Raw genomic sequence first — 24,824 nt, 5'->3', positions numbered from 1 at the left:
CCTCCTGGCACATATAAGACCCTAGTCACACTTGGAGATGAGGAGGGGAAGGTGTCTACCGCGAGATGGATGTGGGCAGCAAAGAGGTCTTGATGGAGAGCCCGCCGGTGAGTTTGATCGTGTGTGTGCGCATGTATGCGGGAGTGTATCTGTGTGTGGTGGGCCCTACCTCCTCCAACCTCTGGGCCTGTTTCCTCATCCAGATTCATTCACTCAACTAACTTAGGACTGTGCTAAATCAAGATAAGGACACCAACCGCTAAGACAGAGACCCTTGGAGAGATAGACTCGTCAGCCACTAATTCCCATATGAGGGGCCGTGAACCACCACAGGGGTCAGTGGAAAGGGCTGTAGAGAGCACTGGGTAAGGAGCCACTACTCGGGAGATCACAGGAAGCTTCGCAGAGAAAATAACATTTGAGCTGGCTCCAGAGGAACTAGTCAGAGCTCACCAGGTTGAGAAGAAGGAAGGCATTGCAGGAAGAAGGGATAGTATGCATAAAGGCATGGATGGGGGGGTGGGGCAGGACAGAGAGGGACTGGGCATGGTTAGGATGCCAGAGGTCTGGAGGAAACAGCAGGAGATGAGACTGGTGAAACAGTCTCTCTTGGGCCTCTCCAAGCCAGACCTCACTTCTAAGCATCTATGGGTTTGTTGGAATCCAGGCCCCCTCCTCCAGGAAGCCTTCTCTGATCTCCTCAGCCCTTCTCTGCATGTCCATAGCATTGGTTGTTCAGCCTCGGGAGAGTGTGGGAAGGTGTCCTGGTTGTGCAGGGAGAAGAAAGGGCATCCTCATGACCTCACACCTGTCTCCCTCCCTGCCCCACCACGTCAGGACTACTCAGCAGTCCCTGGGGGCCGGTTCCAAATCCCCTGCTGTCCTGTGAACATCAAACGCCTTCTGATCGTGGTCGTGGTGGTGGTCCTTGTTGTCATGGTGATTGTAGGGGCCCTGCTCATGGGTCTTCACATGAGCCAGAAACATACTGAGATGGTGAGCAGGCCTGGGATGGGGTGGGCAGTGGGTACAGGTCAGGCCAGACAAAGGCCCTGGGATGGGGTGGGCAGATAGCATAATTGCCCAAGGGGAATGAGGGGAGGAGGCAAGTGGCACCTCATGGAAGGACAGAGGTGGGAACAGGGTGGCAAACCTGGCCCGGGCTTTTTCACCAGGTCCCTGCCCCACGGTGGGATGACCTGTTCCCTCCAGCACCTGGTTCCACTCGGCCTCTCTGAGCTCCCAGGGAAGAAAAAATTGCGTTTGAGTAAAGAGGACTGAGGGTGGGCATGATGAGTGGGGAAAGAGGAATGCCAGGCAGCACTATGCCCTCCCCTAGGTCCTAGAGATGAGCATCGCGGGGCCGGAATCCCAGCAACGCCTGGCCCTGAGTGAGCGTGTGGGAACTACTGCCACCTTCTCCGTTGGCTCCACTGGCATCGTGGCATATGACTACCAGAGGGTGGGTATGCCTGGACCTCTTGACCCCAGGGCTAGACTGTGCGAGACCTATCCAGCTGTGGACTCGTACACGCCCACCTCTCCCCACCCCCCCAGCACTTTTGCCTGAGCCCTAGATTCCAGTATGACTCCCTCCAGTCCCCAACCTAGAGGGAGATGGCCAAGGACCAGGGTTAGGAGCGAGCTAGGCAGCGCCTTCCTGAACCAACTCTGGGGTTCCTGTGCCCAGCTCCTGATTGCCTACAAGCCAGCCCCGGGAACCTGCTGCTATGTCATGAAGATGGCTCCGCAGAGCATCCCGAGTCTTGAGGCTCTCACTAGAAAATTCCAGAACTTCCAGGTGGGTGTGTGGGTAAGAAAGAGTGGGCTGTCTCCCTCCCAGGGCTGCTATGAGGAGCATTGAAGATGATGGTTCTTTGTCACCTGTAAAGCGCTGTTCCTCGTGGACTGCCAGGTGAATGCCCTCCCGGGATTCCCCTGCACCAAACCTTTCCTACCCATTTACCATCCCCACCCCACAGCCAAGCTGCTGGCCTCAGCTGAGCCCACACACCCCCTGGGGGCTTCTGACTCCAGCACAGCCCCTTCTTTACTCAGAGAGATTGCCTGACACACCTGAGGTACCACAATAAGGGCCGCAGGTGAGGCAGAAACTCAGTTCCCAGCCTCCAAATCAGGTGCTCTTTCCAGGCCGAGTCCTCAGTACCTGCCTCTAAGCTGGGCCAGGAGGAGGGCCGTGATGCCGGCTTGGCATCCTCCGGGGACCTGGCCTTCCTGGGCAGCACCGTGAGCACCCTGTGTGGCGAGGTGCCCCTCTACTACATCTAGGACCCATCAGGTGAGCAGGTGTGACCTCCAGGGCACTGGATGCAACAGTGGCCCAGGATGGTCATGTCAGCTGACCAGGAACTGGGGGAACCACGGAGGCGGGGTCACCTACAGAGCTCAGGGGAGGGAAGGTTCACAGACACCGACCCCCCCACGTCCCTCTCCCTCACATAATAAACAGTGTTCCTTTGCTTCGCAGGGCCTCAGCAAGCCCCAAAGGGACAGCAAAGCTCCAGGAGCAAAGGGTCTTGTGCAGACAGGCAGGAAGCCGCTCCTGCCAATACCACTGGGACTGGTCCTGGAGAAATGGGAGCTGTGGGGAGAGGTGGGCAGAGGAGAAGCAGCTCCTAGGGCCCAAGGGGGTTCCTACACCAAAGAATAAAGCAGCCTGATTGAAAAACGAAGGGTGTACCTCGTCTATCCTCTCACATGCCTCAGTCCCGCTCTTGGTGGGGGCCAGCCAGGGGAAGGCTAGGGCCTTGGGCGCGCCAAGCGGGTTTTCCCATTCTCCCCCGGTCCCAGGGTGATGAGGCGAGGGGACTGGGGAGCAATCCGCGGGCTTCAGGCGCCCTCCAGTGGCGTCTCCCGAGGGAGGGAGCGAGACGGAGACGGCGAGAGACAGGACAGAACTAGAGGGACAGGGACCGAGATGGGAGAGCGCGAGGGTCCGAGAAAGGCAGACAGCGAGAGCCGCAGGCGGGGAAACACGGCCCAAAATCGGGGGACGGAGCGAGGCGGAGGCGGCACGATTGACCCGACGGTGTGTTCCGCGGCCCGGGAGGGGGCGCCGGGCCGGACACCCCGGGGCCCGGCGCCCGGCGCCCCCTCTCCGGCCCCGCCGCCCCGCGCCCCGCGCCTCCCGAGCCCCCTCCCGGCCGGCCGGCTCTACACCCTCCCCGCCTCCGGCTGGCGCGCGTCCCGGCCCGGCCGAGCACGGTCCCGGCCCCGAGGGGGGCCGAGCTCCAGGCGAAAACCCGCCCTCCAGCGAGCTCATTTCCCTAAAGAGGGGGAGAGGGAGGGAGGGAGAGAAGGAAAGAGACGGAAAGAAGGGAAGGGAGAGCGGAGAAGCCGGGCCGGAGAGGGGGCGGGAGACAGGAAGGAGGGAGGGCGAGGAGAGGGAAGGGGAAGAGGTAGGGAGAGCGCGGGGGGAGAGCGGGCGGCCGGGAGCGCCCTCCCCTCGCCGCCAGTCCTCCGCTTCCCCTCTCGTCCGCTCCCGCGTCCGGGCGCGACCCGCCGCCGCCGCCGCCGCCACCGCGCCCGCCGCCGCCGCGCCCGCCAGCATGCCCGGCGTGGCCCGCCCGCCGCTGCCGCTGCTGCTCTGGCTGCTGCTGCTCGCGCGCCCGGGCCGGCAGCTCGACTTGGCCGACTACACCTATGACCTGGGGGAGGAGGACGACGCGGAGCCCCTCAACTACAAAGACCCCTGCAAGGCGGGTAGGCGCCCCCCACCCCACCGGCCGGTCCCGGGGCGCCCGGGCCGGGCGCGGGCGGGCCGGGGCTGGGAGGGAGGCGCGGGCTGCTGAGGGTTCGGGGTTGGGGGAGGACAGTCCGGTGTGGGAAGCCGGGAGCTGCCTGGTTGGCAATGCAGTGGGGAACAAAAGAAAGAGGGAGAGAGGGAGGGGGAAGTTTGGGGGACTTTTAGGGACTGAAGTTTTGCTGCTGTTGGTGGGAGCTGCCGTGGCTGTCTCTGGTCTCTCCCAGAGGATTCCTGCCCGGGTCCCAGGAGAAACCTGCTGCCAAGGAGGCTTTTCCTTCTACTGGAAACTTTTCCGGCCAAACTCCTCTGTGTGTGTGTGTGTGTGTGTGTGTGTGTGTGTGTGTGTGTGTGTGTGCACTTTTCCCTTCTCCCCCATCCCGGGCTCCAGCACACTGGTGTTTTCCAGCCTGTCTGTCTAGGCTGCCCTGGGGCTGTACGTCTGTCCCGCTGGGTTCAGGGAGGCCTATATCTCCAAGGAGCAGGTCTCCTGAGGCCCCCACCCAGCAAGTGGAAGAAGAAAGTTTTTCAAGGGATCCTCTGAGATCATGCCCACTGGGAATCCCATGTTCCCCACCAGCGGCAGCAGGTTTCTGACCTCGGAGACAGCTGTCAAAGTCAGAGAAGCCAGCCCAGGACAGGGACTTAACTTCTGCTCGTGTGCCAGAGGACCCTACTAAGGCCAAGTGGGGTGGAAAGGGGAAAAACAGAGAACTCAGATACTGTATATCAGTTCTCTCTGTCCCACAGACACTGGAGGCTAATTAGCCCAGGTCAGGGCCCCGGAGTGTGTGTGTGTGTGTGTGTGTGTGTGTGTGTTCTTTGTCCACAAAGACCCCATGTAACCCTTTCACTCCTGCTGGGCCCAGAGGGATTCCCCCCCCACCCCGCCCCACAGAGTGACCAGATGGTCATGCACTCCAGCCGTTTGCCTGATCGGATGACCCTGAACAGGCTGCCTGGGACAAGAGAACACACAGGGCATTAGATATCAGAACCTTTCCTCGACTTCCTGCCTCTGACTTCAGACTGTCTCCAAATAGCCAGAGCCGGGGCAGTGGCACAGTGCCTGGAGTTCTAGAAGTGCCTGTGTGGAGCATGAGGTGTTGGGGGGCAGGTTGCTCTGGTCCTGACCCGGGGGATCCCTCTTTGGGTGATGGATCAGAGCAAACTGCAGGAATAAGAGTCCTTCCAGTGCGAGGAGGAGAAGCCAATCCCCCAGCCCTTCCTCCTCCACCCCTGCTGGGCTGTGAGCAAACCAGACATTGGCCTCCATCTTTCTCGCTGGGCTTGGGGTGGACATGAGGCTAAGTGGACAGAGCGTGGGCTTTGGAGGCAGGCAGACCTAGCTCTCAATCCTGGACCCATAACTCATTAGCTGAAGTGTCTTGGGAATGGTAATTATCATCTCTGAACTTTGCTTTTCTCACCTGTAAAATGGAACTGATAATACGATTCTCCGATTCTCCGTAGAGTTGGTGGTAAGGATTAAATGTGAGAACATATATAAAATGCATATGAGAGCTTAACACTCAGTAAGCACTAAATAAATGTTGGTGGCCTACCCGCTGTTTTCTGTGCCTCACGCTCTGACTTCATTTTTTTCTGAGGGAATAGGCTTGGTTTTCAGGAGAAGGGAGTGTCTCCCTAACCCCATCCTTGTGTCACTTATTCATTCAACTGATCTACATTTACTAAATGCCTAAGAGGTGCCAGGCCCTGGCCTTGATGTTGTGGGAGATACAGAGAATTATAAGTCATGCCCCCTGCCCTCAAGGAGCTTACAGTCCAAAAGGGGCACAAGACACACGTGGACATAATCAACTGCACAAACCAAGGAGGGAAAGCCCTAAAGGCTCAAGGAGCCTCTTGCCCCTCTGCAGCCCTGGTGGTGGTGGTGGCAGAGAAACAGTGATCACAGCAAGCTGGGAAGTTTGGGGAGGTCTTCGTGGAGAAGGAGGGCTGGGCAAGGTCTTAAAGAATAGGTAGGAAGCCAATCTGATGTATTTCACTACCAGTTGGAAATTGGAGGGATTTGAGCAGCGGGAGGCTGAGGGCTCTATCCCCAGTCTCAGATTTCATGGAAGGGTGGGGCTAGCTGAGCTGGAACTTCAAACGAGGACTCTGGAGAAAGTTCTCCACTGGGGCTCGGGGCGCTCGTGGGGCTCGTGGGGCTCGTGGGGAGCTGGGCCAGGCCTGGGGGTGGCCAGGAGGGTCTGACAAGGCCAAGATTCAGGGTCAGACCAGGCTTCCCTCCTGGGTGTGACTGGTGCAGCCCTGCCTCCCTCCGACCTGACTCCTAAGACGCCACACCAACACCCTCAGGCCTCAGGTCCCCAGGCTCTTTCCTCTGTTTGTGTTAACCTCTCCTGCCGGCCTTCACCTCTTGCCCCCTCTGAGCCCTGCCCTCCAGATGCGGGAGGTGGCAGTAGCAGGCGTGTCTGGCTTTACTTCCTTTGGATGCACCTGGCTGTGCCTGCTACCTCTACCCGCTTGATGCTCTCCAGCTCTCTCCTCTTCCTCTCCTCCTCCTCGCACGTGGAGGACCAAGAATGAAAGCCCCATTGACCCCCTGGCTCACCTGTGATCGCTCAGGAGAGCAGGGCCTCTTCATTTGAGGTCACCTCTTGCTATTACCATCAGAGTGATGGTTTACTGTTGCAGTAAGGACAAAATTAAGACCCTTGATACCCTGGAGAGGTGCCTGGATATTCTGGGCAAGATCAGAACAATGGGCAGGAAGCCAGGCTGGCTTGTGTGTGCTCAGAGCTGGTTCCACCAAGCCCTCTCCCTCTCTCCCAGGGAGATTGCGAGTCAGCCCTGATTTCTTGTACGTTGGGATGCCAAACCATCAAGGGAATCCTTCCCTAAGATTCCCAGTTCCATTTGGCTGCCCCAGATGACTCAGGACTCTGGGAGGGACCTTAGAGGCAGGAATTGGGACACAGCTGCTCCCATCAGCAGAGAAGCCCACAGGGATTCTCCTGAGCCAGCAAGGACCTTACTTCAGCCTCAGCTGGCAGCTCAGAGGTCTGCTTTGGGGAGGTGAGGTGGGCCAGTAGCTCACCAGCCCTTGTCAGCATCCCCATCCCAGGGGCTTTGTAGCCCAGGTTTGGACTTCAGGGGGCCTCAGAGGAGTAGGTTATCAGCTCCAGAGGTTGAGAAACAATTCATTCTCTTGCCAGACCACATTCCCCCTCCAGACACGCTGAATGAGTCACCCACCCACCTATACCCCTGCTCCATGAGTCACCTTCTCTTTTAGGTGCCCCAAGGGAGCAGGAAAAGTCTTACAATCTCCCTGGGCTCCAGATGGAGGGGGACCGATGGGACTCCCCCAGAAGAAGGAACTCTCAAAAATTCTAGTTTCTCCAGGGATTTTGGGAGAAGATATTGGGGGAGGGGAGGGAGTAGAACGTATCACTCCTCAGGCCACTAAAGCTTACCTCCTAAGGAGAGCTAGGGGAATCGGCTAATCTCTCTCTCTCTCCTCTCCCCTCTCCATTTCTAAAGGTGCCCCTCTCCTTCTGGGGGTGTAGCCTGTGAAATGGGGTATGCACGTGCAGTTCTTTGTGTGTTTGAAAACACTAGGGCTTGCACAGGGAAGTAGTGAAGAGTGTGTTTTTTGCACGTTTGTGGGTGTGCCCCTGCTTTATGGGCAAGTCTGTTCAACTGTGCATGTTGGTACTCCTGAGTACATGTAAGTGCGTGTGCAAATGTGCACCTGTGTGTAAATGTACACCTGTGATTGAGTACACGCAAACACTCGCAGGAGCTTAAGCATGTCCTCCCCCAGCAAGAAGCTTGCATCTGTGTAATGGGACATGCGTAGTATGCCTGGTACACATGGCTTTGGGGCTCCATCACACCAGCCAGGCTCCTCTCCCTCCCCGTAAAAGGGGAGGAGACTGCAGTGAGGCGGCCGACCTGAAGGATGCGGTACTTACTCTCTTCTTTCCTCTCCTGCTGGGGGGCGGGTGGGTGTGTGTGTGTGTGTGTGTGTGGTGGGGGGGAACTGGCTATGGAGCAGCCATAAGTGCTCCTGGCTGGTTTACAGCCGGAAAACAAAACAAAAACTTTTGATCCCGTGTTGAAAACAACTACTATCCTGACCTTGACCCTGACCCAGGGCTTCCTTCCTGGTAAGGACGGGCATCCTGGACTCTCCAGGATCCAGATTCCCTAGCTTCCCCGGAGGGCATCCCAAATGGACAGGGCTTTCAGGCCCAGGTCCTGGCCATCAGGCTCTCCTGCCCACCCCCATCTCTCCCCTCCCCCCTCAGTTCCCACGCATTCTTCAGTCATGACATTCCCACCGCAGGGCGCTGCTGGCAGTGAGCTCCGTGGCTAGGCTAGCCCAGAGCGTGTCCCGCCTTCCGCTCACCCTGCCCTCCACGCCGCCTTGGTCCCGCAGGCCAACACAGTTCTGTGGCCTCTGTACTTGGAATTTAAGGTTCTGCTTCTGAGCACCTGGGGGCTTCACTCAGCCAGGAGGCCAGTGTGGGTGAAAACTCTGTGCCCTTGAAAGTAGAGAGCTGAACTTGAGATTATAGGGCTACTATTGGGGCGATATTAACAGTGGCCATTCCATGGCTTCTTACTATGCTCCAGGCTTTGTGCTAGATGCTTTATGTACATGCCTTATTTCATGCAGTAGTCCTGGGAGACAGATTCTTTTATTTGTTCCTTTTTTATATAGGAGAAAATTGAGGTTTAGAAGAGTTCATATGACTTGTCAGTGAGAAGTAGTCAAGCTGGGATTCAAAGACAGGTCTGTCTGACTCCAAAGACCTTGCTGTTTGCAGCTATGTCTGAAGATGAGTCTAAATGTCCAGCCACATGTGTACTTGGTGATGTCTGCGGGTGTGGCTGTGTGAGCCTGGCGGTGCAGTGTCTGTGCAAAGGTGCAAAGTGAGCAGAGGTGTGGGAGCATTCATGTGGGACATGAATGCCCATATGAAGACTGGCACATAGGACCCACCACCACCTCCGTGGGGTGCACCTCCCATCCCATATCCTTACTAAGGTCACCCTTGCATGTCAGCTGAGAAGCGCCTTGTATTGCTATCCCATCAGTTGCTGAGCCAAGGCCGCCAAGGGTGATGTTTTCAATAAGAGAATCTTTCCCGTGTGGAGGAAGAACTTCTGGACCACCTACCAGCTGGTGAACTTGGCCAAGGCATTTCCCCTCTCACATCCAAGTGTTTTGATCTCTCAAGTCAGGGAGGTGGGCTTGAATCTAGCCACTAGCTTATCTAAGAGTTTGTAATGGGACACTCCTAGGCAAGTGTATGGGTGGAGCTTGGCTTAATGGGCATGTCCCTGGTGGGCCAGGATTAATTAATTCATCAATATGAATTCATTAATATGAAAGCACTTTGTCAACTGGAAAGCACCACATAAATTTCAACAGACATTTACATAAGGTATCATTATTGCTACTATTACTGGCTTAATGGGCTTGGAACTTGCAGTTGGGTTTGTGTGTGTTGGAGCTTCTGCATGTGTGTTTTAGGACTGTCTGTGATGTGTGTATTTTTTGGTGGATGTGTGTGTCTGAGTGAGTATTTAGAATATGGGTTTTGCAAGATGATGAACTTCAGTGCAGTGAGCGCTGGACTGGGAATCAGGAGGCGTGAGTTATAAATCCAGCCTTTGTAGTGACTAGCAACATGGTCTCAGTTAAATCATTGCCCTTCTGGGCTTCAGTTTCCACATCTGTAAAATGGAAATTTGGCCTAGATAACTGCTAAAGTCACTCCCGCATTCTGCCCATCCAGCTCCAGGTCACATCTATAGAATAGTGTGTGTCTGGGGCACGTGTTTGCAAGCCCAAAGAATATCGACGTGATCCTTCACTTGAACAAACGTTATTGAGTGCCTCCCACCAGAAGGGGTGGTATGGGTGCTGCTTGTGTATGCAGCGTTGTCTCTGTGACTTTTATAGCTCTGTTTTTGGTGGCATGGCTGTGGATGTCACCATGTGTCTGGAGGAACACTGGCCCATGTGTCTGATTCCGTGTTGATGAGTAGGGGTGTGTGTGTGTGTGTGTGTGTGTGTGTGTGTGTGTGTGTGTGTCTGTCCACCCAGTGGGCCATCTGGGGAGGAGAAACCTGTGTGCAAGGCCTCAAGGTTAAAACAATTTGTGTAACGCTGCCCACCAGGCCTGTGTAGCGCTTGGGATGAGAAGCAGATGTCACTGTGGGTGGAGCTGGGGGGAGGCTGCTCTCTGCTCCACCTCCAGCCCAGCCTCTCACCTCCCCCACAGCAGCCCAGCATGAAGCTTGCATCTGAGCTCCTTCCAAAGCGCTCAGCTCCAGGGCCTCTGTTTCTCAAAAAGCAGATAGACTGCTTAACCCATCCCTCTGGAAACCTCAGCCCCCAGCTCCAGAAATCAAAATGTCCCGTTAGATGGGTTCTTTTCCCCCAGGCCTTTCTTCCTCCAGAGAGGGGACTCTGAGACTCAGAATATGAATCACTTGAGAACTATTAAAGCTTTTCCTCCAAGCCCATCAGGTGTCCTGGCTCCCCTCAATATACGCTCCCCTCAGTGTAATTGAAATGGCATTTGTTGAGTGAATTCCATATGCTCAGCACAAAGCTAAGGTTATGGGCCCCCGAAGTAGACACTCTGTCCTCTCATCCCCTTTCATTTTCTTGGTAGCACCCATCCCTTCCTGGAATTCTCGAGCTCCGTATTTGTTTACTTGTGTTTCTTTGAAGGTCAGTTTCCTGCGAGCAGGGACCTCTTCTGTCTTGCTAATCACTGGAGTAGCGCCGGCCCACAGTAGGTGCTTACTAAGCATTTGCTAAAGAATGATGGAACAAATGACACGACTGTGGCTTTGAGGAGCTAACAGTCTGGTGGGGGTGGGCATCCGCTTTGCTGAGATTCCAGCTGAAAAATGATCATGAGTTTCCCAAGAGATCCTCAAAGCCCCCATGTCCCTTCCCCTTCCTCAGAAGGCACTTGAGGATTACAGTTGCTGGGGCCAGGGGCTGTGCCCACAGGGCTGGGCTTTCAGTGCTGGGTAGGGGGACTGACTCGCCCCGGCTTCTTCTCTCTCCAGCTGCCTTCCTTGGGGACATCGCCCTTGATGAGGAGGACTTGAGGGCCTTCCAGGCGCAGCAGGCTGCGGATCTCAGGCAGCGTGCAACCCGCAGGCCTTCCATCAAAGCCGCAGGTACACCCAGTACGGGCTGGCCCCTCTCTGTCTCGGAAATGGGTTCCAGAATTGGAAAAACAAGGAACCTCCCTGTTCCCAGCCAGGCCCTCCCAGGACAGAGGCCATGAGCCTGAACCCAGCATAAGGGCTTGTCTTCCCTTGGGATATCTTTATCCCTTCCCCAGAGCAGTGGCAAGTGTAGACATACCCAGAAGCTAAGCACCCACATTGCTTTTTGCTTCCAGTTTACAAAGTACTTTCAAAGACATTGTCTAACTTGACTGTCCCCAGTCACCTTCACAGGTAGGTCAGGACAACTCCCACTTTACAGACACAGATCTTCCTCAACTTATGGTGGTGTTAACATCCTGATAAACCCATCAGAAGTTGAAAATATCTTAAGTCGAAAATGCATTCAATACACCTAATCTACTGAACATCATAGCTCAGCCCAGGCTACCTTAAAGGTGCTCAGAACACTTACACTAGCCTACCGTTGGGCAAAATCTTCTGCCACAAAGCCCATTTTATAATAAAATGGTGAATCCCTCACGTAGTTATTGAATACTGTCCTGAAAGCGAAAAACAGAACGGTGGTCTGGGTACAGAATGGTTGTGAGCGTACGGGCTGCTTCCCGTCGTGATGGTGTGGCTGGCGGGGAGCTGCGGCTCGCTGCCGCTGCCCAGCATCTCAAGAGAGGATCACACTGCCTATCACTAGCCCAGGAAATTCAAAATTCGAAGTACGGTTTCTACTGAGTGTGTTATCACTTTCGTACTATCAAAACGTTGCAAGTAGAACCATCGTTAAGTCAGAGACCATCTGTACAGAAACTAAGAGTCACAGAGGTAATGTGACTTGCTCAAGGTCCCAAAGCTAGTCAGTGGTGAAACTGGGACAGGAGCCCAAGGCTTCTCCAAATCTCAGGCTCTTTGCTCCACATCACCGTCCCTCCTGGCTCCCTCTCCTGCTCCCGCTTTGCAAGCCTCTACGCATCCTTTAAAGCCCATCTCAAGAGCTTCTCTTGTAAAATCTTCCCTGATCATCCCCGAGTCCTGACCATGCCACCATTTGCTGTGCTCTTTCCTCTGGGCTTACACTGATAGCATCTCACAAGTCGCACCACACTGCAATGATTTGTTTCTATGTCTCTCTCCCCAGCTGGACTCAAAGCTCTTCAAGGTCAGGGGTGGGTCCAATTCCCCCCCAACCCCCAACGAGCCTGGCACTTGTGAATGGGTGAGGGAATGGGAGGGTTGAGGGCCTGGGCTGTCTTGGTTCTGTCCAGCCTTCTCACCGCTCTGGAACGTGGTCCTGCTCACAGGTAACCCTCCCATTGCCCAAGTGGGGGATTCTCACCTGGGACCTGTTCTGGGCACACTCTGGTGGTGCCAGGCAGTTGTCCTGTCTGGCAGGAGGGAGGATCCTGGCATAGGCAGGCCATGGAGTAAAGGTCAAACTACCCCAGAGAGCAGCTGGCCTTGGAGGGTGACCTGGTAGCCTGGTAACTAGCAAGGCTTACTTGACCTTAGTGGGGATTAGTAGACACGGGACAAGAGGAAAGCAGAATGGAGATTTGGATAACTTGGACTTGCCACTAACCCACCATCTGACTTTGCGCAAATCTTGGGCTTTAGTTTCCTCATCTGTCAAATGTAGATAGCGACGCTGGCCCAGTCCATCCAGAGAGCTACTGTGTCAAATGAGGACACGTACTTGGGAATACTTAAAGAGGACATCAAGTTCTGTATGCTCCACAAATATGAAGGTTTATTGGCTGAGACGGGACTGTTTCCTAGTCTCGGGTCCCCTGCAGGTCTGGGGAAACGAGTACACCGCTGTTCTCTTTTTCACTGACAGTCAGTTCTCTCTGTTCATGGTAGTTATGAATAGAGTTATAGAATAACCTTACAGTTATTCCATAAAGTCACTGCGAACACTGAATTAGCAAATTCTGTGCCATTACTCCTAGGAGAAATACAGGGTTAGGTTCCTGCAAGCCTCTGGTCACGTTTTCATCAACTCATTAATACGTAACCCAGTCTTATGTGTGTTTCTATTTAAAGACACCTTAATTAATATAGCATTGATTCATTAACGTTGAACTCATGGCCAACAGCACTGTAACTCATGCCTGAACAAAGCTTCTCTAACCCAGGTATTTTCTCCATAAGGTACATCCCAGCCCTCTTGCACTTGGGAACACTAGACAGCTCTTCAGCACTACAGGGGGGTAAGGGGAGGGTCACTTTAAACAGCAAACTCACCAAGAAAAAGCACAAAATGCAAAAAATGTTGCATTAAATAGATTGTGAAAAAGATATTTACAGTATAAGCTGAAACAAGAAGGCAGCCTGTTGCCTTGTTCAGGCTCAGCTGGGATCATGCCTGTTGGGTGACTTAAATTTTTCACTGCTCTGTGCATGACAGCAAGTGACCATGAAAGAGCTGAGGGTATTGATTTGGGGGTTACAAAGAAATTTTACTGAGCGGGCAAATACGGAATCCCTAGATAATGAGGATCGGTTGTAATTTGCTTCTTCTTGCTCTTCTTTCCCTTGCGACCAAATGCCTTCTTCTTTCAATTTCAGGAAACTCTTCCACCCTCAACTGTCAGAGCACTAGTGGGCAGCCGCAGAGGAGAAGTCACGGGAGATGGAGAAGCAGGTCCCGGAGCCGGAGGGCAGCAACGTCTAGACCAGAGCGCGTGTGGCCCGATGGGGTCATCCCCTTTGTCATTGGGGGAAATTTCACTGGTGAGCATGATGTCGGGCGTGTGGGAAGCAGCCTGCGCCCTGGCCTGGCCTCAGGACAGCCCTGTCGCGCATGATGGTGTGAGTGGTACCTTCTGCCTGTCTGTCCAGTGAATGGCTGACTCTTTAGCAATGGGTGGAAGTGGGCCCACCTGGACAGCTGTGACAGCCTGGCCTCCCTTGTCCTGGCAGGCAGCCAGAGGGCAGTCTTCCGGCAGGCCATGAGGCACTGGGAGAAGCACACCTGTGTCACCTTCCTGGAGCGCACAGACGAGGACAGCTATATTGTGTTCACCTATCGACCCTGCGGGTGAGCAGGGGCCCCTGAGCACTGTACCCTCGGCCGTCGCCCCAACCCACGTTCTGTCCTGAGCACTGCAGCTGTCCCATCTGGGCACGGCCCTGCGTCATCTGTCCCCTCCCGCCATGGGGCATCTCCCCAGGAGCTGCCCCGGATGTGGCTCAGACCCCAGCACACAGTCCGGGCATCCCGCACTCGGGTCCCTCCCCAACCCCTCCGCTCCCTGGCCCCCCTGGCAGCCACACCCGACCCCTGAGTGGATGCACTCCCCCAGCTCGGGACCGCCCCCCTGAGCTGGCCCCGCCCTCCAGGTGCTGCTCCTACGTGGGCCGCCGTGGTGGGGGCCCCCAGGCCATCTCCATCGGCAAGAACTGTGACAAGTTCGGCATCGTGGTCCATGAACTGGGTCACGTCATCGGCTTCTGGCACGAACACACGCGGCCCGACCGAGACCGCCACGTCTCCATCGTGCGCGAGAACATCCAGCCAGGTACGCACCTCTGCCTGCCCCTCCAGGGCTCCTGGTCAGGGTGGGAGCTGCTCCCTCAAGCCATCACCTTTGGTAAACTCAGCATTATAGTCCCAGCCAGCTGGGCAGTCACAGCCCTGCCTGGGGTCCAGACCCTTCCCCTACAGCCTCTCCTCCGGGTCAGTAGCAGCTCAGGGACTGCAAATCAGTTGCCAGACGGGGGGCCAGGACAGGTCCAGGTCCTGCACGCAGGGGCTGTCTCGAGCAGCCAGAACCCACCTGGCCTTTAGGGTGGCGGGTGGGAAGGGGTCGGCCCATCCCCCATGCTGCCTCAGCCTTTCTCTTCATTTTACCCAGTCTCCTGCCCTCTGCCTATGCTGTCCTCTAAGGGTTTTTTCCTCTCTCCTTTCTCCCCACTGTGCTCTCTTTCTTCCCTCCCTTCCTGCTTCCTCCCTTTCTCCCCAGGCCTCCTCCACTCTTCACTGCTCTCATCTCCCTGTGGTTCTAGAAATGGGCACCTCCTTCCCATCTTCCCTTGAGCCACCCACCCCCCCTGCTGGACAGACTCTTCTAGAGACCCGCCCCTCCCCCAGGCTTCCCTTGGCAGCTGCCCAGACCCTCAGGTAGGGGGGCACCTCTCAAGTGCAGGGAGGACCCCGTTCCCCACCCTGAAAAGGTAGCACTGCATCCCGCACAGACCCGCCCGCTCCCACCTCCCCACACCCTTTTCCTGGTCTTCGCAGGGCAGGAGTATAACTTCCTGAAGATGGAGGTCCAGGAGGTGGAATCCCTGGGGGAGACCTATGATTTTGACAGTATCATGCACTATGCCCGGAACACATTCTCCAGGTGAGAGATGGGGCCCAGCCTCTTCTGGGGCAGCCCGGCCCTGCCCTCCGTAGGCCTCCCGCTTTGAACTAGCCTGCCCTGCTGGGGTCGTTGGCGAGGACAAGGGTGGGCCTCTGGGTGGCTGCGGCCCCCAGGCAGAGGACCCGTGGGTGCTGCCTGCCCTGCTGTCCTCTTCCGTGGTGGGTCCATGGCAGGGCCGGGACTCACAGAGCCTGGGTTCTTCACCTAGTACTGGGCACACCTGGCCCGGGAGGCTGAAACCCAGCCGCTGTGCAGCCGCGTGGTGTGCTGTGGCCCCGGAACCGTATCCGCCCGAAGGAGCTGAGCTTTTCCCTCAACCCTCAGCCAAAGGGGGCATGTCTTTCTGATGGGTCTGCCTTTTTGTAATTGGCTGATTGGCACAAAGTCTGGCTTCTGCCCTAGACCAACCCTCCTCCCCAGCTCACGAGCACATGTACACCTACTCTTTATCCTGGGCCTAGGTTCCCAGAAATCACAGCCAGAGCCCCCAGAGGTAGTGGCCCAGCCTCCCCGTCCCAGCTTCTCCTTAGCAGAGTGTGGGAAACAGCCCCTCCTCCTCCTCAGCCTCCCCCCCAAGCCCCCTGCACCCCAACTCGCACCCCCTCCTGGCCTTTCCCATGCCTGGCTCTGTCCTCATCCTCTGTCTCTGCTCTCCCAGACCCTGGCCCTCCCCCTCTCCTCAGACGCTCCTTCTAGACCCACTCTTCCTGCCTCCAGACCTGAGGGAACAGAGACCAAGGAAGGGTGGTGAGGTCATCCCACCCGCCACACCCACAGACCACCCCCTGTACATTTCCCACCACATCCCACCCCACCTCCTGCTGAGTTCTGCCCGGCTGGGTGTGAGTCAGGGGCCCTGGGGAGGTGGAGGGATGCCTGCTCCCCCTTCCTTCTGCTCCTCCCGGATTGAAACATCCAGGACCTAGCAGGCAGGAACTGAGGGGACGGGGGACACTGATGGATCAGAAGCTAGCGGGGCTGTCCCTGGGGTCTGGTCTGGCCACGGTGGAGCCTGCCCTTTGGCCTTGTCCCAGGTGCCATCAGGAGTAGCCCGTGCCAGCAGGGCGAAGTGTTGGCCCTGGGTAGTCCTGGGAGAGGTGTAGTCAGGGCTGAATCAGCACAGGGAGCCTCAGAAGCAGGGCCGGGCAGGGCTGAGACACGACTGACGAGGGGTCTGGAGCTCTCCCAGGGCTGGGAGTTGGGCCAGACTGAGCCGGAGCACCGGTGGGTCCCCAGGGCCTCCTAGGTCCGTGTCCCCGGGGCTCCCCCGGGCCCTGTGGTGTGGCTGCCACGGAGCAGCGTGGCTGCTGGGCAGTGGGCAGTGTAATGACAGGGTGAGATGTCTCCACCCGTCCCTGACCCTGCTGAGGAATGTCTGGGCTCTTGCGGGGTCGTGACCTTCGGTGCACGCGGGCCGGCCGCCCTCCTTCCCATCGGATTCTCACCCAGGCTGGGCTTCTCCTCCTCAGGGGCATCTTCCTGGACACCATCGTTCCCAAGTACGAGGTGAATGGGGTGAAGCCTCCCATCGGCCAGAGGACCCGGCTCAGCAAGGGGGACATTGCCCAGGCCCGCAAGCTCTACAAGTGCCCAGGTCGGGGCAGGGGTGGGGACAGACCAGGGTGGGGGGGAGGGCAGGCCCTGGGGCCAAGAAGTTTGAGGCTGTGAGACTTAGAAAAGGCTGAGGCTGCCTGGTGTCAGGGGGAGGGGGCACCCAGGGAGGGGGAGTGTTCAAGTTACAGACCCAAACTGGGGCTTGGCTCAGGTGGGGAGATGCCGAGCCACCCATCTTCTGAGGGTCTGTGAGAGTGAGGGACAGTAGGAGCAGAAAATGGGGGGCGCAGAGCGATTCTCAGGGAGTGAGATGGAGTGAGGCCCTCCGGAGGAGCCTGACCTTAACTCTGGAACCCATGTTGCCTTGACAACAGGGCATCCTGCAGCACTAGGTAGAACGGAAAGGAGAAGGGATGGATCTTAAAGGGACAGGGCCATCCCAGACTCTCTCCTCTCCCCCAAAGTATGCCAGGACTCAGGGCAGGGAAGCCAGAAAGTTGGGGGGATTGGGCACCTGCAGCCAGCAACCCAGTCATTTCCTTTCCTTGACAGCTTGCGGAGAGACCCTACAAGATAGCACGGGCAACTTCTCCTCCCCCGAGTACCCCAACGGCTACTCCGCCCACATGCACTGCGTATGGCGCATCTCAGTCACACCTGGGGAGAAGGTAACTGAGCATCCTTTCCTCTGCCAGGACCCCTGAGTAGGAAAGCTTAGTCCATGTGGCTGTGAGTGACCTACCTGGGGAATGTAAACTCATTCACCCTGCAGGATGATGAGAGGCTTCTACTAATAGTTGTATATAAATGCTAACTTGTGAATAGCATTTACTATGTGCCAGGCATTTTTCTAGGTGCTTCTCAGATCCATTCATAGGCTTGTGCTTCTCAGATCCATTCACAGGCTTTTCATGTGGAGTCTGGACCTCTCACCTACCCCTGGACCTTCCATGTCCTTCATATATTTTTTTTTTTTTTAATATTTTATTTATTTATTTATTTATTTATTTTTGGCTGTGTTGGGTCTTCGTTTCTGTGCACGGGCTCTCTCCAGTTGCGGCAAGTGGGGGCCATTCTTCATCGCGGTGCGCGGGCCTCTCACTATCGTGGCCTCTCTTGTTGCGGAGCACAGGCTCCAGACGCGCAGGCTCAGTAATTGTGGCTCACGGGCCCAGTCGCTCCGCGGCATGTGGGATCTTCCCAGACCAGGGCTCGAACCCGTGTCCCCTGCATTGGCAGGCAGATTCTCAACCACTGCGCCACCAGGGAAGCCCCTTCATATTTTTATTGCTCCTAAGAGCTTTAAGGCTTTATTTCCCTTGATTGGAACTTGGTTCTTAATGTCCTAGTGCAACCTTGATCTGGGTTAGATTTTATTACCGGTCGCATTGCTCATTCCAACAGCTCTCAAGATCATTTTGAATCAGAATTCCACCATCCAGCAGGTAGCCGTCCTCACTCTCCCATGAGCTCATTTGATAAGCATGTCTTCTGGGTCTTCCAAACCTGGCCTTTGATCAAAATATTGAACAGGACATGAATTAAAGCAGATCCAAGATCTCCCTCTGAATTGACATTGACCCAGTAATCTGCAGGCTTCGGGCAAAACTATTCCACTAGCTATGACTATGCTAAATGTCATTACCAGCCAGCCACCAGTCACCACCTTATTGACCAACCACCATATGAGCTGCTTCTGAGATGAGGCCTTTGTCATCTTTATGTCTCTGGCACAGGAAGTGACTAATAAATGCCGAATACATGGATGAATTGCCTTACCAAAACAAATCCACTGTTTCACCAGTTGGTAGATCCCCTTTTAAAAAAGAAGTGAGATTTGTCTGATGTACCTTGTTTCAAGTGAACCCAAACTGGCTCCTAGTAGTCAAGTGTTTCTTTTCTAAATGGTCATAGACCCTCTGTTTAATTGGGGATCACCATTGAACTCAGTGGTTTGCAATTCCCAGAATTCACTCTAAAGCCCCTTCCCAACACACGCATGTGCATGCACGCATGCATACAAACCCCTTTTGAAAACTGGGAAAGATTTTGTTCTGAGTTCTCAAGATTACAGACACTGCTCACATCTGCAAGTTATTTGAATGTCCTCTGATGTCATTTTTGAGTCTAGAGGCAAAAGCCAATTTAAAGAGGCGCTCGCTGACTCTCCTTCTGTATTATTGAGCTTCTATTTCCTTTCCAAATGATGCTGATTTTATTTTTTATAATTTGAAGATCATCCTCACTTACGACAGACTTTTACTGAGAGCTGAGTAATTCCCTATCTCCCTTGGTTAACTTTCTACCATCTTCCCTCAAAAGTGAACCCACCCCTTCCTTGTTCTTCTTCTTGTTCTGAATCTAAGTTAAAAATTGCCGTCCTTTTCACTGGCTTGTAGTGACCTTGCCCTGGATTCCTTCATTCCTCTGCTGAGGGTTTCCAGCCTTTGGAAATCTCACCGCGGATAACAATAATAATAATAACAACTAATGATTATTGAGCATATGATTGGCCAGGCATGTGTTAAATCTCTGTGTTATGTCTTTTAGCACAACATTATAGGCTGGGTGCTAATGTTAGCCTCATTTTGTATATGAGAAAACAAACTTGGAAAAATTAACTTGCCCAAGATCTCATAGATCCTGGATTATGACATAAAAGTCTGTGATTGAAATACTGTGTGTATTCTAAAGCCTTGTCCCATTCCAACAACTAAGTGCCATTCAGCAACTTGTGTGGCCACTAGGTGCCCAGTGCTGGGCCCAGCCCTGGGGAGGGACAGGTGCACGAGACAGTCCCCAGCCCTGCGGAGCACAGAGTAGGGTAGAGCATCACTTTCTTTCCCATTCAGGAGGTTTGCTCAGTTGGCAGGCATATGGCAACCTGGTCAGGACCCTCTTCTTTCCTTGCTTTGTGGGCTGGCATGGGCTGGCCCTAGTCCCTAGTGAGCACATGGCCTTGCCTTAGGAGGCTCTCTGTGCCTGGGACCTGCTCCCTTCATAGCTCCCACAAGACTCCCCATCCTTTTTCAGAGGCCTGCCTGGAGCTCCAGGGAGAGAAGTGGGCTATGGATAAAAATTCCAGATTAACCAATGCATGATTGTAGAAATGCAAAAAGTAAAACCCACCCATGGTCCTGGTTGAAATTGTAGAGTTGTAACTGAACCAAAGATGGAACCCTGGGGGACAGAAACATTTAAAGGCTGGGGAGTCAGAAGAGGATGGTATCATAAAATTGGCATGGCCACTCTTTGTTACTTACCAATTATGTGCCAAAGTACTGGCATCTTACATGCATGATCTCATTATTCCTCACAACCGTTTCATGACGTAGGTACTGTTATCCCTACTGGAGAGTGGAGGGAATTGAGGCTTAAAGTGCAGGAGTAGATCTGGCCAAGTTTGCTCAGGTAGCAATGGTGGAACCAGCATTCAGTTCTAGGACTATCTGACTCCAAAGTCTACTCTTTCAACAGTAAACCTTAAATAAATCCACGTGTGTTAGCGGATGGACTTTGACATCTATTTGGCTCCTGAGAGGTTGTTTTTCACTAGCCTACCAGTTCTCAGCTTATTGCCAGACATGCAAGTGATAATGTAAAACTTATCTCGTAGAATTGTGCAAGTCGTAGGGATGTCAAACAGGAGAAAGAGCCACTTTGGAGGACTTCTTGGAGGATCCTCAAGTCTTTACACTGCACGTAATTAGCAACTGCCCTGAAGAGGATTTACAGTGTTTCCCAAGCAATGAAGGGAACTCCTTTATGAGCAGGAAAGTGGTTTCAGAAGGAGACCATAGTCAAATGTTGCAGAGGAGCCAAGAAGATAAGAACTTAAAATGTTTTTGGATTTGGCCGTATCCACCCTCATTCCCATCAAGGTCCAACCCAAATTCTGCCTCCTCCCATCCCCCAGCTGGGCAGAGATGACCCCTCCCATCCCTCCTCTGCAAGGCCTGGGCTGGGTCCTCCCTTAAGTCCCTCTTCTCAGGCACTGAAGGGCGTAGAGCTCTGAGCATGGAGGGAAAGTTGATGCTCATTCTTTGCACAGCCGTTGGGCAAAATTGATTGGTAGGCCTGGGGAGGCCACGTGGAATGGAGGTTAGGGGTATAAGTTTAGGATTCAGAGTGCCTGGGTTTGACGCACAGCTGTGCTCTTTACTGGATGTATGATCTTGGGGAAGTTGCTTGCCCTCTCTGTGCCTTTGTTTCCCCATTTGTGAAATGAGCCTGGTGATAGTACCTCCCTCATGGGGTTGATACGAGGATTAAACAAGTTAATGTACATAAAGTGCTTAGGGCACTGCCTGGAACATAGTGGGAATTCAATCCATGTTAGCTGCTAGTATCATTCTACGGTCCTGATCTATTAAATGAGTGAGCCCTGGTCAACTTCCCCGGGTACCTCATTTGCCTCCCTTTATTTCCTGGATTCTGATCCGGACCGTCCTTAGAACCCAATATCAAACTATCTAAGCAAATTCAACTCCAGGAGTGAAATTAACGTTTATCAAGTGGCATACACTGTCATATGGATGTGTGACATGTATGTATGGCACCCGTGTCAGACAAGGTCATAAATTTTATGTGTATTAATTTAATTCCCCTAAGTCCTATGAGGCTGGTACTATTCCCGTTACCATCCTACAGATAAGGAAACAGAGGCCCAGAGGAGGAGTTAAATGAGGAAACAGGAGTTAAATGAGGCCTAAGATCTGACTGAAGCCAGACAACAGGTCCCCCGGGGTCGGCGTGTTCTCCCAACTCCTCCCTGAGAGCACCCAACAAGCATGAGGAATACTTCCCACATGCAGAGTGCCCCTGGGGACTCTGTACCCATATCTCATTTACCCCTGACTTCCCAGTGGAGTCCTTACGGTCACCTCCATTTTTCAGACAGAGACAGCGAGGCACAAAGTCAAGCCATGGGCCGGAGTCACCGGCCAGGAAGTGGCAGAGCTGGCCCAGTTTTCCTTGCCATAGGGCAGTGCCCCTGCCACCAGCGCACAGCTGTTTCCACACGACAGAAGTTGTTACAACTCTTAATCAGACACCTCCGGTCTCAGTATAGCCGTGGCTGCGCCTCCCTGTAGGATGCCCCTGACTGCTAGCCCAGGTCTCTTCCTTCCACGTGAGGTGGCCTCTGCTTCCTCCTGCCCGTGGCAGGTCTTGGGTGGGCCCTGTGGGGCTCTGCTGGCTGGGCACGGTTTATTCTTCGGAGGCCTGAATCCATCCCCCCTGGACAGAGTCACAGTTGTTTCCGGGGAGGAAGGGAAAGTGGCTGCCGTTCTCAGGGCTGCTGGCTGAGTGAAATGGATTGGCAGGCCCAAGGAGGCCACGTGGAGTAGGGGTTAAGGGTGTAAGTTTAGGAGTCAGGGAGCCCTCACTCGGCCCTCTGCATTCCTTCTTCCACCCAGCAGCTCTTCGAAAGATATTTTTGTTGTTTGCTAGATATAAAGATAACATATGCATGTCGTAAAAATTTTGAGCAGTATAGGAATGCCTAAGGGAAAAAGTGAATTTTCTCCCCTTGATCATCCTCCAAATCCCACTCCACAGAGACAACTAAGCATTGGTAACACTTGGGATGTCCTTCCAGACCCTTCTAGTGTGTGGGTGTGGGTGTGGGTGTGGGTGTGTGGCCTTCTGTAACTTGCCTTTCACTCAACAATAAATCACAGTCATCATTCCATGTCAGCACATATAGATCTACCTCAATCACTTTCGTGGTTGCTTGGCATCCCATCATCTTGATTGCCCTTAATTTAATTATTTAATCATCCCCTCAGGTCTCTTGATGGATGCTGATTTAAGTTTTTCCAAGCTTTCATTACTGCCAAAATAAATACCTTGAAACTTAAATCTTTATACACTTGGGCAAGTATATTAGAATAGATTCCAAAAAGCAAAATTCTATTCAAGAAATATTTATTAAACAACTATTATGTGCTATGCACCGAGGATTCCATAGTGAATTAAACTTCCTCTGTGGTCATATTTGGTCATTTTCTAAAAAGATAAAATATTGGGTTAGAGTTCCGGGCTTTCACTGCCGTGGCCTGGGTTCAATCCCTGATTGGGGAACTGAGATCCTGCAAGCCATGCGGCACGGCCAAAAAAAAAAAAAAGAGTAATATAGTGCACTTTTCTTTTAATTTTTAAATTTTTATTTATTTTTTGGCTGTGTTGGATCTCCGTTGCTGCACGTGGGCTTTTGCTAGTTGCGACGAGCGGGGGCTACTCTTCCTTGCGGTGTGCGGGCTTCTCATTGCAGTGGTTTCCCTTGTTGCAGAGCATAGGTTCTAGGCGCACAGGCTTCAGTAGTTGCAGCACGCAGGCTCAGTAGTTGTGGCACGCGGGCTTAGTTGCTCCACGGCATGTGGGATCTTCCCGGACTAGGGATCGAACCTGTGTCCCCTGCATTGGCAGGCAGATTCTTAACCACTGCGCCACCAGGGAAGTCCCCTGTAATGCACTTTTCAAAACGTGATCTCACTTGATTACATCTCAGAGTAACAAAATTAATGAAAGCCCCCCCCAAACACAAACATATTTAAACTCATGTGTGAATCAAAAGAAAATATGAAAGATGGACCATGGGTTCCAAGCTAGGTCAGAAGAAATGTAAGTACACGGGGGTGAAAGGCAGTGAAAGTACAACAGGCTCAGTAGATTGAAGGTTGCAGTGAACTGGAAGGATCGTTGAGCTCTGTGTACAGAGGGAGTGAGCAAGGAAAGATTGGGGCACATGGATGTAGAGTGGGGTCCTTGGATTTGAGATTATGGATGATAACAAGGTCCAGGGCATGATGTGCTGGCTGAGAAGGGGCAGAGAGAGGGTGAGAGAGGAGGTTAGGGAATGCAAAGGTCAGGAAATGGGAAGGATAGTGCAGGTGGATACTGAAAACACCAAGAAGGAACTTCCCTGCTGGCACAGTGGTTCAGAATCCACCTGCCAATGCAGGGGACACGGGTTCGAGCCCTGCTCCAGGAAGATCCCACATGCCACAGAGCAACTAAGCCTGTGCGCCACAACTACTGAGCCTGTGCTCTAGAGCCCACGAGCCACAACTACTGAGCCCACGTGCCACAACTACTGAAGGCCACATGCCTAGAGCCCGTGCTCCGCAACAAGAGAAGCCACCACAATGAGAAGCCCACGCACCACAACAAAGAGTAGGCCCCGCTCGCCACAACTAGAGAAAGCCTGCGCACAGCAACGAAGACCCAATGCAGCCAAAAATAAATAAATAAAAATAAAATAAAATAAAAAATTAAAATTAAAAAAAAAAGAAGACACCAAGAATTCTGACGGGGTCGGTGCTAAAGTGACCATGAGCCAGGAGCTCTTCCTTGACCAGCGGCAGTATTGGCTGCAGACAGCAACTGCCAGCACCCGTGGGATCTTTTTCATTCTGGCCTCCACTCTGTCTGCCTCTAACACTGCAGTGAGCCACAGGGGAGATGGACACCCTTGTCCCCTTCTCCTCCAGCAGGGAACCCAGCTAGCACCTAACAGGTGGGCCCCTTGGGCCTTCTCATGCCCACTGCACACTCCTCGCAGATGGGGGCGCCATTCTCTGGAGTCCCTGCTTGTTGGACTCTGAACATACAGCAGGCTTCAGGGCTCACTCCAGAAACTACTAAAGAAGCAGTTTCCCTCCTAGGAAGTGTGCTTCTCTACCTGTTCATATGCCCCCCTGCTGGGGAGACTTGGTACTTACCGAGGTATCAAACGTTCCTCCAGTATTAGGTGAACATTTGATGAGTTCAAGGGCTGAAATAAGTTTATGTGAAGGAGGTGCTTAGGGCAGTATCTGTACGGATGTATTGCTGTGTTAGGGTGAGATGCTCTTTCCTCATTTTATGCACCATTTTATGCACCATTTTATGCAGAGGCGAGATTCAAACCCAGGCTCGTATGACTGGAGTTTTGAGTTTTTCAC

The 24,824-nt window shown here is 53.8% G+C and overlaps 2 protein-coding genes across 4 annotated transcripts in view; both read left to right on the top strand.

Moving 5' to 3' along the window:
- SFTPC (surfactant protein C) lies at window positions 1-2,693 on the top strand. Of its 2 annotated transcripts, XM_036855660.1 has the most exons (6): window positions 1-107; window positions 838-996; window positions 1,340-1,462; window positions 1,691-1,801; window positions 2,152-2,299; window positions 2,489-2,693. In XM_036855660.1, the coding sequence occupies exons 1-5, from the start codon at window positions 66-68 to the stop codon at window positions 2,287-2,289; spliced, it is 573 nt and encodes a 190-aa protein (XP_036711555.1). In that variant the 5' UTR covers window positions 1-65; the 3' UTR covers window positions 2,290-2,299; window positions 2,489-2,693. The 2 variants fall into 2 exon arrangements, with proteins under 2 accessions (XP_036711555.1, XP_036711554.1); XM_036855659.1 differs by lacking the exon at window positions 2,152-2,299.
- Window positions 2,694-3,535: 842 nt separating this feature from the next.
- The window catches only part of BMP1 (bone morphogenetic protein 1), a 40,084-nt gene continuing 18,795 nt past the window's right edge, over window positions 3,536-24,824 (top strand). The window contains exons 1-8 of one of the 2 annotated variants that reach the window (XM_036855350.1): window positions 3,536-3,723; window positions 10,835-10,948; window positions 13,523-13,687; window positions 13,877-13,994; window positions 14,297-14,475; window positions 15,198-15,303; window positions 16,794-16,918; window positions 17,431-17,546. In XM_036855350.1, the coding sequence (XP_036711245.1) occupies window positions 3,570-3,723; window positions 10,835-10,948; window positions 13,523-13,687; window positions 13,877-13,994; window positions 14,297-14,475; window positions 15,198-15,303; window positions 16,794-16,918; window positions 17,431-17,546 (1,077 nt within the window). In that variant the 5' untranslated portion in view covers window positions 3,536-3,569. The remainder of the gene's footprint in view (window positions 3,724-10,834; window positions 10,949-13,522; window positions 13,688-13,876; window positions 13,995-14,296; window positions 14,476-15,197; window positions 15,304-16,793; window positions 16,919-17,430; window positions 17,547-24,824) is intronic. The other variant, XM_036855349.1, reaches the window with a different exon arrangement.

This window comes from Balaenoptera musculus, chromosome 6 (genome assembly GCF_009873245.2).
Source record: "Balaenoptera musculus isolate JJ_BM4_2016_0621 chromosome 6, mBalMus1.pri.v3, whole genome shotgun sequence".
Classification (NCBI taxonomy): Eukaryota; Metazoa; Chordata; class Mammalia; order Artiodactyla; family Balaenopteridae; genus Balaenoptera; species Balaenoptera musculus.
This window is presented reverse-complemented; position numbering and strand designations above follow the sequence as displayed.